The sequence below is a fragment of the Prunus persica genome, chromosome G6 (genome assembly GCF_000346465.2).
Source record: "Prunus persica cultivar Lovell chromosome G6, Prunus_persica_NCBIv2, whole genome shotgun sequence".
In the NCBI taxonomy this organism is placed as follows: domain Eukaryota; kingdom Viridiplantae; phylum Streptophyta; class Magnoliopsida; order Rosales; family Rosaceae; genus Prunus; species Prunus persica.
Genome location: NC_034014.1, coordinates 11,168,166 through 11,188,022, shown reverse-complemented (window position 1 = coordinate 11,188,022; position 19,857 = coordinate 11,168,166). Strand labels below are relative to the sequence as shown.

The window sequence follows — 19,857 nt, the reverse complement described above, 5'->3', positions numbered from 1 at the left end:
TATACAATTCATTTAGTGCTTTTGATTGAAACACGATACGTATTCCACGCAAAATTACTCCAATATAGTATTTCTAGTTTCCATATTTGAATTACCTCAACCTAACCTTCTTCTCCCAAATTCCCCCTTTTCTCAACCTGACTAAGCCTTCCTCTCTTTTGTTAAGAGATTGAAAAGAAGTGGGGGCCACATCAACTAACAGAACTTCTTCCAAATCTGATGGAATAGCTAACGTGAGACACTTATTGAAATATAGGTGGTATAGTGAGACATTTCAAAGAACATGTGGTAATCTGAGACTATTTTGAAAGTACAAGGGGCGTATCTATAAATAAGCCTATAATTTATGTTGGTCTAGCCAAAATTCTCTTTATGCTAATGTTACTGTCTTCTTTCGCAATGTAGTCCCTTGGTACGACAAGATCATAATGTTCATAATTGACAAAGTATGCGAGTGGATCCCTCAACTCTGTAAATAGACGTTTACTTTTCTTTGGCCTTTTCGCTAACGTATGTAAGGTCAAATAAAAATTTGACAAATCCATTTACTAAGGGACTCTCTAAAGATATGGTAAAAAGTACATCTAGTGGAATGGGGTTGAAATCCTTTACTTAAATCACCAGTAATGGTAACCCAACTTTTCCTAGAACATCACTATACCAAAGTTAAATGGGTAATAACAAGTTACTAATATGTGAATTGAATAAGCACAGAATAAATTTATATACCCTATTTCAGGATGCTCAGTGCATAGTGTTGTGATAAAGAGGATGAGTTTATTAAACTCTTAGTGAGGTATGATTGTTTTTCATGTCCTTGTTAGTAGGGACAGATCATTGTTTTTCATGTCCTTATTAGTAGGGACATATCATGAGTAACCTCACCTATATAAATATAAGAAGTGGTGTGGCTTCTAACAAGAGTTTTTTGGGTGTTTCTCTTGTAAATATTTATGAAACTAGGAAGTAGCACACGGCCATAATAGTGCTTACTCAGTTCAGAATTTTTTACAAGGAAATTTTAATGTGATCATGTATGTGGTATTATCCGGTTTTGACAAAATGCACACACAGTTTAACGTATGGAAAGGCCACCGTTATCTCCATCAAATCTTTGAAATACTTACACTAATTGAAGGTTAAAACCGAAAGATACCTTCTTGTATACAAGAACATGCAAGGATGATTTTATAGAAGTGTTTAAGGTATAGGCTTATTTGTTCAAATCCCCCCTATGGTTTACAAAGTGTCTCAGATTGCCTCCTAACTTTTGTAATAGCTCAAATTACTCCCTTAACTTCCATTCCGTTACTAAGGTTGCCCCATGCCTTGAATTTTCAACGAAAAATCGTTATCTGGGCTAATGTGGTAGGGGTACTTGAGTAATTTCATACAAGTGGCAAAAATTAATCCGAAATTGGCATCTGACGTGACTATTGGTGGGACGTATGAGATAGTATGTCATACTGGGTTAGGGTTTCGAAAATTTTAGATTTGTGAAAGTGAAGAAATAGAATGGCTCAGCTGTTCAAGCCAAAGGAATCTTCAATGAGGGTTCTTGGATTTTAGGTAGCGCATCTTTGAATAGGGTTTAGGAATTGCTTTTCTATGTGTGTAGTGATTTCGTGAGTGTAAAGTTCTATCTAGCAACAGTGAAGTAGTGCGAAAATGACTATGCTTTGAGAAGCTGGAGGTTCTCAACCCGTGTGTAAGTGGTCTCATTCTTGTCTCTTCTTTATTCTTTCTCCGCTATATGCCTCTATCTTGTTTATGTCCTTTTTTTGTTGAATGTCTTTTTTTGGCCTAACATGTCTTCTTTATGTTTCCTTCTCCTTCATGTGTGCTGGAATGTGTGAACTGTGTGGTCCTTGTTGGGTGGTCCTTGTGTTGTCTGTTATATGAGTTTGTCAGTGTATGGGTTAAATAGTCATGGTTTTTGGGGGATGAATTAGGTTGTGAATTTGGCTATATTTAATTGAATAGCACAGGAAGTGCATTGACTAGTTATTAATGGGATATTTGCTGTGCTAAAATTGATAGATGAAGATGGTGATGATTTGATCACATTTAAGATGTTTCATGGAGGTAAGCTTGTGTACAAAGGGTCAAGTGAAAGTCAATGGTTTTACTTAGGTGGTTCTATAAGTTGGTTTGATTATTGTGAGGCTAATTACATGTCAATGTTAGAGATATGTGCGATAGTTAAGGATTTTGGATATAAAGACGGCATGGAATTCTATGGTATTGTTGCACAGATTAGGAAAGTTGTTCTCATAGGATGCGATGATAGCCTGTTAGGGATTATGCATACAATTCCTAAGAGAAATAAGAAGGTTATTGTGTTATATTTGAATCACGAGGCTGAAAAACTTCAAATGAAGTGATATAATTAGAGGAACAATTGCAAAAGCTTGGTGATGTGCATGTGCAAGAGCTTGGTGATGTGAATGTGCAAGAGCATGGTGATGTGCCTGTGTAAGAGCAAGATGATGTGCATGTGCAAGAGCAAGATGATGTGCATGAGCAAGATAATGTGAATGTGCAAGAGGTTGGTGAGAGTTCTAGTTTTGAGGATAAGGATGCAACTGATCTAGACTTTGTGCAAAATGATTATGCATGGTCTGAAGATGAGGAAGCTAACACTGTTGATTATACAAAGGATGATATCTGGTTTGATGGTTATGTTGATGATATCACTATTGATATGGATCCAAATGCTGAGGAAGATAATGACGGAGATGTCACTGGAGAGGATGAGGTTGCACTTACAGGCCCAAATACATCTTCAGATGAAGATGAAGCAAGAAGGAAGATGAAAAGAATGCCAAAGAGTTTGGGTTTTAGGCATGAAATTGACATGAAGAAGCCAATATTCACACTTGGGTTAAGGTTTTCTACTGCTGCATTATTTTGAAAAGCTATGTGAGGAGACATTCCGTCAATTCGGAAAGAGAGTTGAAATTTATGAATAATGATTTAGACAAAATAAGGGTTGTGTGTGAAAGTTCATGTCCATTTGTTGTGTATACATTCAAGGTAAATGGAAGCACACTCTTGCAAGTGAAAACATGTAGATATGAACATGCATATAGTCAGGGTAGTAAGAATATACATGTGATTGCTAAGTGGTTAGCTAAAAGGTATGTTGGGCAATTAAGGATGAATCCAAACTAGACTGAATCATCATTTCTAGAGCAAGTGCACTTGGATTATGGTTACACCCTTTCCAAAGCAACTGTGTATTGAGCAAGGGCTTTAGCAGTATAGGGAAATTACACTGAACAATATGAATACTGTAATGAATTAAGGAATAGAAATGTTGGAAGCACTATGCTCATTAAGTCTGAATTAGATGGTAATAGACCTCAGTTTCAAAGGTTGTACATATGTCTTAGTGCATGCAAGAAATGCTTTTTGGAAGGTTGCAGGCATGTAATATATTTGGATGGTTGCCATTTAAAGGAGCCCCATCCAGAGAAATTGTTGTCCGTAATTGGGATTGATGCAAATAACGGAATGTATCCAATTGCATATGCTGTTGCAAAAGTTGACAGTTTTAGTACTTACATGTGGTTTTTGAAAATTCTTGTTGTTGATTTGAATATTGCCAACAGTAATGGTTATGTCTTCATGTCTGACAAGCAAAAGGGTCTCATTAATGTTATACATGCTTTATTCCCCAATGGTGAGCATAGGCACTACTTAAAGCATTTGCTTGCAAACTTTATGATGAAGCACAAAAGCCTTGCATTGAAGCAGCAAATGGAATCCATTACAAGGACTACAACAGTGCCTTGATTTAATGAAGAGATGAATAAGATGTTGAACATGTCTGGACCTGCCCATAATTGGCTAGCAGAAAAAGATCCTAGGAATTGAAGTAGGACACATTTCAAGACCTCTTCCAAAAATTAGGTTGTACATTATGCTATTGATGGCTACAGGAAAGGTTACATGTGACAAGTGGCATGAACAGATGGGGCAAAGGATTAAAGGTATTTTAGAAAAAATTAAAGGAAATGGTTAGTGGTACATTCACAAGGCTACTGGAATCAACATATTCCAGGTTATGCACTAAAGTGGGAGGACACTTGCTGTTGATTTGAATGCCCACTCTTGTTCATGTAGAGGTTGGGATTTGACTAGGCTACCCTGTGAACATGCTTGTGCTGTCATTAGTAGGTATCATGGAGCCCCTAAGGACTATATGGCTGATTGGTACAAGAAAGAAACTTTCATGAAAGCCTATGAACCTATGGTTATGCCAATGCTGAGCCAAGATCAATGGGTGAAGACTGGGCTACCTCCATTGAAGCCTTCCAAATACCACAAGCAGCCTGGTAGAATTAAGAAGGCAAGGAATAAAGCTGCTGATGAACCTAAGAAGCCAAAGAATCCATACTAGCTGCCAAAGTATGGAATTCCACTAAAATCTGGCAATTGTGGGGGAAAAGGATATAATCGAAGAGGTTGTAAGGTATGATGAAGGCTTTTTCTCACTGTGCTACAAAAATTATTTTTTTATTATAATAAATTGTAAGCTCCTCAATTGTATTTACTCAATTTTTACCCATCTCGGGAATCTAAAAACCCTTTCTTAAAGCCTCCCAAGAAGAAATCACCAAAAACAAAACTTCATGTAAGCTCTTATTTTGACCTATAGTTAAGGTTCTTATTTTTAGACTTTTCAATTTGACCTAGGTTAGAAATTCTTATTTTTCAGGTGAGAAGAAGTGCCAATATAGATGAATCTAATGGCCAACATACAAGGCAGTTTAGGAAAAAGAAGCAAGGAGATGGTTCCTAAGGCTTGGTTCCCTCACAACAAACTAAAACTTCAACAAGTGCACCTAGTATACCAAATCCAGGAGGATGTCAAACTAGGCAAGGAAATAAGCAAGGAGATAGCTCCCAATGCTTGGTTCCCACACAACAAAGTGAAGCTTCAATAAGTGCACCTACTATACCAAATATAGGGGACATCAAAGGCAGAGAAAGAAGTCACAAGCATCTTTACAGAGGAAGCACTTTGTGAAGAACCCATTTTTTCACCCATGATGAAGAATGGGAGTTGAATAAGGACATGATTGGGTTGCTTATTTTGTTATGAACTTGGGGGTTGCTTTTTTTGTTATTTTACTTTAGGCAAGTTTGGGTTGCATGTTTTTTGGTCATGTAAAGATTCACAATTCGACACTAGTTTTTTGGACATATTTTGGATACATATGCGGTGAAATCCCGTAGATGGTTGATGTTTTTCAATTTTTGAATTGAAATGCAAATGAAAATTTTTATTGCCTCTTTTGTGTTATATTTGAATTGGAGACTTTATATTTTACACATAAAACTTTTATATTACCACTTTTATGTTGTCTCTTTTGTGTAATCCTGCATATGGTATATGTAATCCTTAAGACTTATACTTTATATATAAAATTAAAAAAAATGCTCCAAACTTGCAAACTTCATATCCAGTTCATACCAAAACACAGTTAACATATTACAACACCTATTACATTGCAAAATACAGCCAAATTACATCCATTAACACATTACAACACCTCTTACATCCATAAACACAACCATATTACATCTATTAACACATCCATATTCTCCTCTCAGTTTCGAATCATCCTCATGCCATGATAACAACACGTGTAATCAACCATGATAGCACAAGAGCAATAACCAGTATTCTTGATTTCAATTGAATCTCTGCATTCTCCTCTTCCAACCTATCAATTTTCCTTAGGAAGGTATCGCCATCTTGGAATGATCGCACATTTCATCATCAACCCACTCCCAAAAACCACATCCTTTGTTAACTCTTCCCTACATCAACCCACCACAAAAAATTCATTGTTTCAACCTATTAACAACAAACCTAGATTTGAATTGATCCAAGAACCTTATCTTTGAGAGTGGACAAACTTGAAATAGTCTTCCTGAGTTTGAATTAGTCCAAGAAGTTATAATTCTTGCCACCTTTCCACAGTAACATTGTGAAGCCTGCCTTGCCTGCCTTGCTTCTCTCACTTCCATATCTTTTTCAACTTTTTCAATTGAACCAAAACATAGATTCGCCAAAACACCCCCAATTGCCAGCAAGGAGACCCCAATTTCGAGCAATGACGATGCCAATTTTAGGGATCTCCAGTTGTTTTGTTGCAGGGGGAACCTAGGGTTGTGATTTTGGAAAAAATTGGGGGAAATTTGGCGGGCTTGAATGGTTTGAAATTTTCAAAACCCCAACTCATTATAACATACTCTCTCATGGGTCCCACCAATAGCCATGTTGGATGCCAATTTCTGATCAATATTTGCCACTTTTATGAAATTACTCGAGTACCCCTACCACATCAGCTGAGATAACAATTTTTCGTTGAAAATTCACAGTATGGGGCAACCTTATAATGGAATGGGAGTTAAGAGAGTAATTTGTGCCATTACAAAAGTCAAGGGGCAATTTGAGACACTTTGTAAACCACGGGAGGTATATGAACAAATAAGCCTAAAGTATATTACAATTTGGATAAGAATTGTTGGTACTGTAATATATGTTTATAATTGGTTTGAATGATATTTCCTGTTTATATAATGATATATTTTGAAATTGGAAGGAATTGTTAGAGATTTCAAATATATATATATATATATATATATAAATAGATATATGACAGATTGCATATATTAGTGATGAGTCGGTAGGTGCATTGTGAAACAAAGTTATCCTTTGAAAAGTATTCCAACAGTTGTGAACAATGGGTATTGACAATTATATTCAATAAGAGGCATCTTTCCACCGAAAGAGTGTTTTGGCACCTTTTCACCAAAATCAAATTGGTACTTTTGACTCTCACTAGAATCTATAAAAACCCCACAACATGGGACTTCTAAACACAGCAGAAGTCAATCTCTCTCTAACTCTTCTTCTCATTATATCATACAATTTTCTTGTAGAAACTCTAAGGGAATTTCAGTTTTTGCTAAACTCTATAATTCCAATGTATCTTGGAAGTGATTTGTCTAGAATCTATTAGCAAAATCTATTGAGACGGGGCAAATATCACTTAAGGAAAACGTAGTAACGTGCCTCAAAGCCAAATTTTCTATCTATTCTCAATTTAATTTCCAACATTAAAACCTTTACTTTCAAAACTTTGATTATGTATCTATTCATGTTTTTCTACTATTTTGTTTTCTTATTTGTTCGGATAATTTTCATTTTACTGCATTGAAGTTTATAGAGTTTCAGCCTTCCATACATCAAGTTTTTTTCATTTTAGTCACATACATAATGTTTACTTTCATATCACTTTCATATCTCTGTTAGTTTGATTGTCATCTTTTCTGTTAAATAATATTGCCACATGGAGCCACCCATATTTTTGCCACGTGGACTAATTAATTATTTAAATTGTTCAATACATAAAAACTAATATATAAAAATTACTAAAAAAACACTTTCTCCCCCTCATCCTCTCCCCAACGCACCTCCCCTCGCCTCCCTCTCTCTTGTCAACCCCTTCCTTGTCATTTTTTCATAGACATCGCTCCCGACAGGCCACCACTGGCCATGATTTTGGTCAGGTTTTATTCCCCTCAACCAACCTTATACTTCCCTCTCCACCCATGCTTCAATTAACCACCACACTCCGCCGATTCAAGCTACAATGGAGTGGTCTTGATTTTGATTTTTCTTTTCCACCGTGAAAAGAGAGAGTGTAGAGAGAGATAAATATGGGAGAGAGAGATCATAAGGGGAATGAGAGTGGAAGGTGGAAGGGGTAGGAGGGAGAGATGAAGGGGGAGGGTGACTTGCAGGTTTTTTTTCTCTTTTTTTAATTATTTTTTTTCATGGTCGTTGAAGAAAGAGTTTTTATCAAAAATAGCCAAAATTTACCCCCCACTTTCAAAAATGTCAGTTTTGATAAAATCTTTCAAATATAGCCAAAAACTCACATAAATAGACACAAATACCCTTAAAAATTAAACCTAAAAGGCAAAACCCTACTACACAAAATTTGGATTCGCACGCACATCCGTAGCCTTTAATCGAACTACTGCTGAGCACACACGTCTGTAGCCTTTGCCTGAAGCAATTCCAACACTCTCTAATTCAACTTATCGATCTGTAATTCCAGGTTTGCTTTTCTCTCTCTCTCTATCCTTCCATCTTTGTTTTAATTCCATGGTTTTCTGTTGGCCACTTGAAGTAGTTCATTCAACTTATTAATTTTGTTTGTTGGATTGGATTTGAAGATAAAGAACTTATTAATTGTATTTCTTTTTCGATTTGGATGAATAAAATATTTCCAATTTGGGTCTGCCTTGATCCTAAGAGCGTTGAGGCTATACAGACGTGTTGCCCATTGGGATTGGCCAAAGAGTATAAAGTACTTTACAATGATCCATGCAAATCCATCCCCTAGCAGAAATAATTGGAAATTTCCTCTCTGTAAATATGTTTCTTGTGTTTCGTGGATGTTGTGAGTGTTTCTCCTGTGGTATACTCAAACTGCACATGATTACTGATATGCTATTCTGACAACAAAATATACAAATCATATATATATTTGCTATTCTGACATAAATATGTATATGGTTTTCTCAATGTTTTCTCAATGTGTATTGTATTTTTTATTATGTTGGTTTACCTTTCAGGATGTCTAGTTTGACAATTTTGATTAACTACGATGGAAAGTGGGTTAACTCAACATACAAAAATTGCAAAACAAAAGGACTACTTGTTTCAGATAAAATTACGTTAGAAGAGCTTCAGAATAAGGTATATGACATTGTAAATGTGGACCGAAATGAGTATGAGATAACTATGAAAGTCATATACGATGCAATGAAAAGTGCATGGCTTGCAGAAATAGTTGATGATGATGATATGAGAGCTTTTATTTTTGAAAGTCTTTCAAGGACTTACAAGATTCCATTATGCATTACATTGAAGCGTAAAATATTTTGTTATGGAAGTGGAAGCAATCAACCAATGCCAATGAACCTCAACTTGGGTACTCAAGCTGATTTAGAAGATAATGATCAACACCATGATTCAGAAAATGATTTGGGAAATGCATAAATTGAGGACTCAGAATATGAAGAGGAAAACAATACAACACAGCTAGATGAGTTGCTTTGTGAGAACATGCAATTTGAGGATATGCCACATGTAGAGGTTGATAATGCGTTCCAAGATAATGTTGAATTCAATGACTTGCCTCGTGAAAACATGGGATGTGATGATGTTCCAACTTTCAATGTGCACTATGATGAACCCAACTCCAACAAACCAAATGCCAGGAACAAGGATAAAAACAATGTACATGGATCAGACATGACAGAGCTATGCAATGCAAGTGGAGATATAATTGTAGGTCAAGTGTATGAGACTAAGGAGGATATAAAAACGAAGTTGGGTATTGATGCTATGACAAAAAATTATGAGTTCAAAGTGAAGAGATCCAATAAAGAAAGATTTGAAGTTAGTTGTGTTGATGACCGATGCATGTGGAAACTGCGTGCATCCAAGGTATGAAAATCCTCATATTTTATGGTAAAAAAATATTTTACAAAACACTCATGTTCATTGGATGCTATTCATCGCCATCATCGACAGCCAAGTAGTTCTCTTATTGGCCAATGCATAAAATCTAAGTACGAGGGTGTATCACGAGTACATAGACCCCACGACATCATGGAGGATATGTGAAAGGACATGGGTGTGAGTATAAGTTATGTGAAGGCTTGGAGAGCTAGGGAACATGCACTGGAGTTGGTTAGGGGATCGCCAGAGGAATCTTATGCGATACTTCCATCATATTGTGCTATGTTAGAAGCCAAAAATCCTGGTACGATAACTCATATTGAAACTGACAGTAATAATCATTTTATGTATTTTTTCATGTCACTTGGACCTTGCATAAGAGGATTTCGCACTGTTATTAGGCCAGTAATTGCACTTGATGGAACATTTTTAAAAGGTAAATATCGTGGGACATTGTTTGTTGCCACATGCAAAGACGGAAATAACCAAACATACCCTGTTGCATTCGGAGTTGGAGATTCAGAGAATGATGCATCTTGGAATTGGTTTTTGACAAAATTACGGGGAGCTATTGGGGATATTAATGACTTAGTTTTCATTTCTGATAGACATGAAAGCATTCGTAAGGCTATCTCCACTATATTTCCAGATGCTCATCATGGGGCATGTATATTCCATATAAGTCAGAATCTTAAGAGCCATTTTAAGCATGAGAGAGCGCATTCGTTGTATTTTAGAGCTGCTAAAGCATATCTTGTTCATGAATTTGATCGTCTTATGGTGCAAATATTTAATGTTGATTCCAAAGCGGGTGATTATCTTAATGCGGTTGGATATGAAAAGTGGGCTCGTGCACACTTCAATGGGAAGCAGTACAACCTAATGACAACAAATATTGCCGAATGTCTCAACTCAATCACCACAGATGCTCGTAAACTACCTATTACCAATTTTATGGAGTATTTAAGAATGAATATACTTCAAAAGTGGTTCCATGAACATCGAACTGAGGCAGCTAAAATGGATTCACATTTGACAGAGTGGGCAGACAATTTGGTGCGAGAAAATAACAAGAAAGGGTTGTCATTACAGGTATTTCAAATTCATTAAACTTTATTTTGTTGCAAGTAAAGAATATATGCAGACATTTGACAGAGTGGGCAAACATTTTCTTTTGTTGTTTTTGCTGATATTTTTATTTGTTCTTTTATTTAAGGAATATATGCATGATAATATTCAATAGATCTTTTGAAAATATTTCAAATAAAATAATTGCGGAGTATTGTAAATTTATTTCTTGTTTCTTGAATGTGCAGGTTTCTCCCATTGAGGCTTACTCATTTCATGTATATGATGGATGTCGTGTTGAAGTTGTAAATTTAGAGAGGAAGTGTTGCACGTGCCGAGAGTTTGATCTTGACCAACTACCATGTGCACATGCTTGTGCTGCATGTAGGCATCGACAAATTTCATGTTACCCAATGTGTTCACAATATTATACTACAAATTCATTGGTCATTGCGTATGCAGAACCTATTTGGCCAGTTGGGGATTAGACAGATTGGGTGGTACCTAATGACGTACGAAATAGAATTGTCCTACCACCAATTACACGAAAAAGGTACGGCAGGCGCAAGGAAAAGAGAATCCCATCACGCGAAGAAGAACCATCAACTCGTAAGTGTTCAAGATGTGGTTCAACTGGCCATTATCGACAAACTTGCAAGAATCCGATTGCACTTCATCCTACCTTGTAGATATGTGTAATAATTTACTATTTAAATTTATGAATTAGTATATGAACAATGGATGAATATTTAATTTTATAATTTTCTTAAATTTTTTGGTGTAAACTTTTGAAGATTTGGAATAAAGCATGCTTTCCCTCACAATTTTTGTAGATTTGAGATGATATTACAGTAGAGATGCAATGCTTTTGGTTTGGCCCATGTGAGGATAAAGTCTTTGCACATAGATTCAATACTTTGATAACATATCTTTTCTTTTATACTATCTCGAAGTCTCTGCACATCTCTGCAGATAGATTCAATACTTAGCCATTTTCAAGAGAAATAACATTACCTGAGAAGGAAGGTGAACAACTTGTTTTATCAGTGAAGCTGTAGTTCAAGCTAAAGTACAGACCCTCCCGGAGAGATTGTGACCTTGGCAGCATGGGATCTCTTTGTAGATGTTGATCCTTGGACTTGTTTTTTTCCATTGGCAGATTCAAACTCAACATCCCGTTTGTACATGATCTTTCTTTTCAAGTTTATGTGGGTTTTAATTTTTAAGGGCATTTGTGTCTATTTAGGTGAGTTTTTGGCTATATTTGAAAGATTTTATAAAAACTGACATTTTTGAAAGTGGAGGGTAAATTTTGACTATTTTTGATAAAAACTCTTGAAGAAATAAGGATAGGGATATGGAGAGGGAGAACAAGTTGAACTAGGGTTAGTCATTGGGCTGGGTGGACCCGAAATATTTGGGTTCAAGCTTGACCTTTGGAGCTTTTTAAATTTTTCAAGCCATGCATGCCGAGGTTTCAAAGGGCTTGGCTCGGGACCGTCCATAGGGCCAGTTTGTCATGGGCCTAAACATGCCAAGCTTTTTTCTTTTTTTTATAAAAAAAATTTATAAGTCTTTTAAATTTTTTTTTTTTACACACCTTTTTTTTTTTGGGTCAAAAGTGATGGATAAAGATTTTTCTCTAAAACAATAGTATAGATTACTACATAACTTAAGAAAACAAGAATATAATAACCAAACTCTTTTACTAAACCTAGACCAATAGCCAATATATTTATAAAAAAAATATTATACCTACAAATGAATTTTATGAAAATATATTACTTTTATCTTAAATTAGGATTGACATCATGAAAATTTAAGCATTTTGTCTCATTAGAATTAATAAGATCATACTAAGCCTTCAAATTCTTTATTGAACCATTCAATTTGAACTTGACAAAAACGGGGCACTAAAAGATATAGTGTACACATTGTAGGTGCTGCATATTGCCCATCTGCTCAAACTAGGTGGCGCGCTCTAAGTGTTCGACGAAAAGGCTAAGCGAAGTTTGTTACTATTTTGTTAGCTCCTTTTTTTAAATAATAAAAAAAATCCTAGTCAAAACGACATCATTTTGGACCAGGCTTTAAAAAATTAAAATAAAAATAAAATAAAATATTATAAATTTATAAAATAAAAATAAAAAAAGGAAACCTGGACGGCCGATTCGTGGGCTCTAACAACATTCTATCTAAGGCCTGCATAAAAAAGGATAAAAGGCTGAAACTATAGGGATTTTAATAATAAGGCTTTCTTTTCCTTTTTTTTTTTTAAACAAGGATTTTAAAAAAAAAAATTTTAAAAAAAGGAAATTGTCACGCCCCAATCCGGAAATAAAGAATATTCCATAATCAAGTACGTGAATTGAAAGAAATAAATAAAAAGACTGAAAAATGGGTTAAAATACATTACCATTATATATATATATATTATAATAACAATCTTACAAGCGTACAAGATATAAATAAAAGTTTATCACTCTAAACTAATCCAACTTCTCTGGTTTCTGCTTTGTCTCGTCCACTAATTGATCTAAAAACAAAATAGGTGAGGGATGAGTAAACCACCGCTTAGTGAGTATATTATGTGATATGCTAGTCAAGCAATGCCATTTTACACACTCTAGAAAAATATAATAAAAAGATACACAATCCAAATCACATCACATCATTACTTCATATCTTGGTTATCCTTCACAAATTGTATCCAGTACGTGACCCCTATCGGACTCACTGCCATATGTCCCTGTCTAGTACATTTATCCTTTGAATACCCCGTCACTAAAGTTCTCATGTTCCATAAATAATACATACTTCACAAAACTCCAAATAATATATATTTTATGAAATATTGCACAAATTAGACATGCTTGACTTGAAAATAGAGAGAGATTTGTAAATAGAATAAATCCATGATTTTCACATTTATCACAAAATAAGAACTTTTAGAACACACTACATAACCCACTCACCATGATAAGTATAAAATATTGCAAGACAAACACACGCGTTCTTCATCTTGTTTCTCTCTCTCTCTCTCTCTCTCTCTCTCTCTCTCTCTCTCTCTCTCTCTCTCTCTCTCTCTCTCTCTCTCTCTCTCTCTCTCTCTCTCTCTCTCTCTCTCTAAAACACTACTTAATAGAAGAAATATATCTTAAAAGATTGGAATGAATGATTAAAGTAAGGAAGCATGATACTTATAAAAGAGGCTACGGATGCAACCAAATAATATTTATATATACAATATTTTAAACCACCAAAAGATAAGATAGAAAAGTAAGGGCATAATGTGACTCATCCCCCTTTGGCCAATGATATCATAACACCACCACTAAAAGATAAGATAGAAAAGTAAGGGAATAATGTAAGTCATCCACCTTTGACCAATGATATCACAATGATAAGTCCTTAAATTTACACATTTATGTACTCTTTATACTTAGTTTTTGTAGGAGAATTTTATTTAAAAAGGACTTATTACTTTTTTTTCTTAATTTTTAGCTTTCCAGAGCAAGTAATTTATTTTCAACGGAAATACGACTTTTTGGTGGAACAAGACTAGTTGGAGATGAAAGCTAAGATCTTGAAGATGATTGTGGAATTTTTCTAGAATTTTTAGAAGTAGTCAATAAGAGCAGTCTTTGGAGTTAAGTCAGCATATGGTGCAATCCCGTCAAAACTGTGCTACTGTAATGACTATTTGAAGACTTTCTTGAAAGATAGGACAAAGACCTACAATTTACATATTTTTGTCGAATTTTCTTGGAGGAAGAACAACCCCAAACGTGCGTGCAAAGTAACTGACGTGTTATCCCAGTCAAAGTAGGAAGAGGAGTCAATTACTTACCCATGTTGAATTTATGTTTTAATTAGGTTTTTCTTTATTTTTGGGCTGCTGTAGAAGCCCAGATAGGGTAGGAATAGACGTGTGGTGTTTTATTTAAGCATGAGAAATAACTCCTTTGAAAGGGAGACAGAAAAAGACTACAAGAAATTGGAGACACTGGAAGAGTACCGCAATTGGCTAAGTTTTATTGTTTCTTCCTTATGTTTTTGTTTATGTCGAATTCTATGATTATGTGTAACTAATTTTCCTTTGCTAGGGCATGATGTAGCCTTAGTATGATAATCTAGTTTTCTTATTTTACCTATCTATTGATTGTCGTTTGATGTTGGATTCTTAATCACTGTGCTTAATAACTTGGTTGATTATCTTGATGCTTGATCACCATCTAGACTTGTAATTGAGTAAATCGGATGCAAATTAGAGTAAATACCATACTTAATTTGAGGCTTGCTTCTTGTGATTAGGATTTGTAATTCGTCTAGGGTAAATACCATACTCCTAGGGTTCACATGCTTGTTCGAGGTTTTCACTGATCTTAATGAGTTTCTATGTATTGATATTTGATCTAAATATCATAGGCGAATTGCATGTAGGAATATACAAGTTAGCCTAAATACCACAGGTAATTTATGAAAAAGGAAAACTAAGCGGCGACATCAAATGGTTAGTTAAAAGGTAGGTGAATAGGAGGCTAGATCGGATTACTAGTGGTGAATTCATTGTCCTAGTGCTTCTATCAATTTGAATTTCTCATCCTTGTGTTTCGTGACTTTCTACTTGCGTTGTCTTTCACAAACCCCTTTTGTGTTTACGTGAGTATGCTACGTGTTTAATGTCTTGCTTATATAATTAGAGTAGTTAAAGTATTTTGTGAAGTAAATTAGCTTAGACTAATTGGAATGACCTTGTATTTGCCATACTATATTATGATTGACCTTGTGCACTTGCGAGTATAATTTTTTTTCAGACTAATCTTTATAATCTCCATTTTTCACAGGTTGTCTAAAATTCACAACACACAACACCACTTGTTACTATCATGCAAGGTGGTATGGCAATGATGATTTGATTAAAACCAATGATTAAAACCAATTCTAAGTCTCTACACGTGGAAAAAAAATAGTGTCATCTTTCAACTAAAGGGATAATCTCATACTAGACTTAAGATTTAATAACATATAAGTCTTCACAATAAATATGTAAATAAAAAAAATTCATATTAATAAATAATTATTATATAGTATGAATAATTATTTATATATATATGTATATTTTTTACAGGTTCTCACAGAAACTCTTGCCCAACTCCTTATTTAAGTGGGACAGGGGGGGTTTATCTTTATAAAGGATTACCAATTTGTCAAGTGTGCACCCAAGAATTTTGCCTTTTTTTTTTCTTTTTTCTTTTTTACTTGTATTAGTGATGAAAATATAATGTTACGTTTTCATGATATGAAACCTAGTTGACAACAATTGTAGGTTAATTGTAATGCTATTTTTTTCTATGACTTATGAATGACATTGGTATTGTTTAAATTATAAGGATATTTGGTTGTCAATTTTTTATTATAAAGCTTTTAGCCTTTCAAAATTACAACTCCGCTAAAATATTCATGGATCCGAAAATGTATATATTGCTTGTCTGTTACAAAGCTTTTATTATAAAACTTTTAGACAACATTGAAAAAATCAACTTAATTTATAACATGTGTAAAAATAAAAAATAAAAGTTCATTAGTTTTTCATACATATTACATTATTTTGATTAAGTATAAAATAAGGTTATGAAGTACATCAATTAAATCTTACAAAAAGAATGGCATAGACGGTCAGACCTTAGGCGGGCTTAGGTCGAGTCGGGCCAATTATGGACGTCCCTAGTCTGGCCGAACCATGGGCAAGCCGAGGGTTACAAATCCTAAGCCCAAACCCTACCCAACCTTCAAGCGAGCCACGTCGAGCGACCCTAATCATCGGATCAGACCGAGCTTTGGCCTCTCGGGTTTCAGGCTACCCACTTTAACTCACGGGCCTAGGGCCAAATGATGATCCCCAGGCTAAACAACGACCTCGAAGAGAGAGAGAGAAAGAGAGATTTTTCTTTTTTACTTCTAAATTTTTTAAAAGATTTATAAGTTTTTTTGTATATATATTAAAATTTTAATTAATTAATTAACATATTTGTAATGACCCAAACCTAAAATTCATATTTAATTAGTAATTTATTATGAGGAAAGACAATTTTGCCCTTGGAATAAATTATTAACGCAAAGTTGACTTTTGACCGAAAAAGAATTTGACAATTCCACATACACCGTTGCGTAGAGCACGATGAAATGAGTTCGTAGACACGAAGTGGGCTCGAATTGGAGCTTTAACGAAGAAAATACGAGTAAAATATCACGAAGGGCAAAAGGATAATTTGAAAAATCAGATTTTTTTTTATAAAACCTCATCTCTCTCTCTCTCTCTCTCTCTCTCTCTCTCTCTCTCTCTCTCTCTCGCTGTCTTCCTCCAGCCGTCACCTTCCAATCTCCAAAACTCCCACCACCAACCACCTCTGCCCCTGTCGTCGGTGCCAACAGGACCAGCTCGATTCCCTCTTCAAGAACTGACCACTCTCCTACGCCAGCCGCCGTGAAATCGCCGGAAAAATCGAAGGGAAGTCGCCGAATTTGACAGAACTTCTTACCCTTCAAACTCTGTCATTCGGCCACCAAATCGGACGGGTGAGGTACGGTCTTCTAGCTATTTTTCATGCTCTAGCTGATGCTTGGGTAGGTTTGCATCGATTTTGACCGTAACTAGCTCGGTTTGCAAATTGGAATTCGGCCGATTTTCGGCCTCCGTGTTCGGCCACTTCCGGTCAGTTTTTGGGGTAGGTCTAAGAACAAAAGTGGTTCCAAATATGGTGTTATACCTAGGATAGGAGTTTGGAGCTGTGGTTTTGAGATTTTCCGGCGATGCGTAATCGCTTTGGACACTCATCGCTGCCGGCGCGTGGGCGAGGATAGTGCAGTGACACTATGTCTTGATACGATCCTTAGGTTGTCACGAGCGCATAGGAATTCGCAGATCTCAATTTGGATACCGTTTGAGCCTCGAACGGATTTTCCATATTGTGCGATTTCTGGGTTCAATACTGTTGAGCCGTTGGATCGTAATCAATTTTAGATATATTACTCTAGATAATTTTAGAATCGTGTAGGATTCGACAGATTGTAAATCGGAGTCCCGGATACTCTGAAAACGCGAACCCTAGGGCTAGGGTTTAGAAATTATGCGATTACACGATCATGATCAATCCGACCGTCCGATCAACACCAATACCCTCGAGACATGTGTCCTAGATATATTGGACCTTCTAGCGGCTTCCGGATCATATTGTGAGGTCATGGACCCGTGGGGTCCCGTATTGACTTTTTGGACTTTAGTGCTTTTTGAGTTCCAAGATACCGCTAAACTATCCCACGTGGAAGGAAAGCTTTTATGGGCATAGGGATAACTTTAAATTCACTCACGTACTTTTAGGAGCCGGGTAGGGTTTTTAATTTAATACTATATTGTATTAATAGAATATTATAATCATTGAATCAGGCACCCGGGCACCAGACTCTTTGTTTTAATAAATGAATTTAAGCAGTTCAGTTTTAGTTATAAGCTGTTTTATTCTGTTAAATATTTTATGTTGCATGCTGCCGAGTGAAATCTCCTTTAAAGAATATAGAAAAAGATATTCTCGTTAATTATCAGATAAATGGCAGCAGAATTTTTTTAAAGGTTACAGAAAGTTAATTATTCAACAGTTTTGCTTCAGAAACTTTATATTTTCTTCAACCACCTTGTACCCAGATATTACATGTTGCTTTCGGATTATATTGGTTGCCTTTGATTTAGTCAGCATGCTTGACAGTTGCCCCACGAGTTCCTTGGTACTCGAACTCATGTGGAGCGAGTAATGCGGATCAGGTGAACTACGGTCCCCTGCATCCTGCGAGTTGCGGCTCGGACTGACCTCGTGTCACTGAGACCTGCGAGTATGTGTCACACATGGTGATGCAAGGAATTGACGGATATAAGGAATTGATGGAAATAAGGGTACACCTAGGTGATAGTTTTAAACTGTTTTCAAAATGTATAATTATATACATGCATTGATTTCAGAAATAAAGAAAATAAGTTAGTTTATATAACTGTTTTTACAATGGAGTTAGTATGTTCATATACTATTTTCTCAACTTTGTTTTTGGGTCCACTCACCCTTTTTGTTGTTTTGTGCCCCCGGGCAGTAGACGTGCACAGGAATCCACCATCGGGCCGTTTCCTATCTTCCGCGCCTTTCTTTTGATGTAGGATTTTTATTTTGTAAAAGGATTCACTCATTTGTAAATTCTTAGTAGTTGCTCTGATATTTTGCCCTAGACTGAGAATTGAACTGTTGGAATGTATATATACGTATGCTGACACTTGGTTGTATATATATATATATATACTTGTTTAGCAGGTGCAAATGTTTTGGTATTGAGCCAGTTATAAGGGAAACTCTGCCGGTTTTCGGTAGACGTTAACCTTATTAGTTTATCACGTTTTGTATAGAAGGGCAAATAAGTCATTTGGGCCCGACATTCGCCAGGTGTCGGACAAGCACAGGGTCTGGCTCGGATTCCAAAGCGGAATTTGGATCGAATCCTGTCAATATTTCATTATTTTAGTCCATATGACAAAATACATATGAGTCAATGTGGCAACATTGATTGCCACGTCATTATTTAATGGAAACAATGACGGTCAAACTAACAGAGGTATGAAGGTGATAAGAAAATAAACATTATGTATGCGACTGAGATGAAATAAACGATGTATCAAAGGCTAAAATTCAGTAAACTTCAACGTAATAAAATAAAAATTACTCTATTTATCCACTAATAATTGCCTCCACACGCATAGCAATCAAAAGAAAGAAAGAAAAAACTCAATATAAAGTAACCAAAGTGAAATGACATAGAAAGCTTGTCCAAATGACCTTTGTCAATCTTTATCCTTTTGTAAGGAAAGTCCAAAAAAATTATTATTTTATGATGAGTTTTGTGGGAAAAAATAGATTCTTAAAGGGTTTTTATCACAAAACGTTCCTAAGATTTACAAAATTATCAAGTTGTGTCAACTATGTTTCTTTTTGTCATTAGTGGTCCCTAAGGTTAGCTTCCATGCTCACAAATAGTCCATACCGTTAGGTTTCATCAAGAATTTCATTACTTTGCTCATGTGTCTCATATGTGGAGCCTACATATCCAATAAAACAGTGCCAAGTAGATTTAAATGGAAAAAAAATATTTTCAGCATAATAGAAAAATTAAAAAATGTTGAAAATAGAAGAAGAAAA

At 35.4% G+C, this 19,857-nt stretch overlaps 1 protein-coding gene across 1 annotated transcript; it reads left to right on the top strand.

Annotated features, from left to right (window-relative positions):
* On the top strand, nucleotides 9,158-11,112 carry LOC109949609. The gene is made up of 3 exons (XM_020565684.1): nucleotides 9,158-9,541; nucleotides 9,755-10,648; nucleotides 10,873-11,112. Exons 1-3 carry the CDS (start codon nucleotides 9,158-9,160, stop codon nucleotides 11,110-11,112), a joined length of 1,518 nt encoding a protein of 505 aa, XP_020421273.1.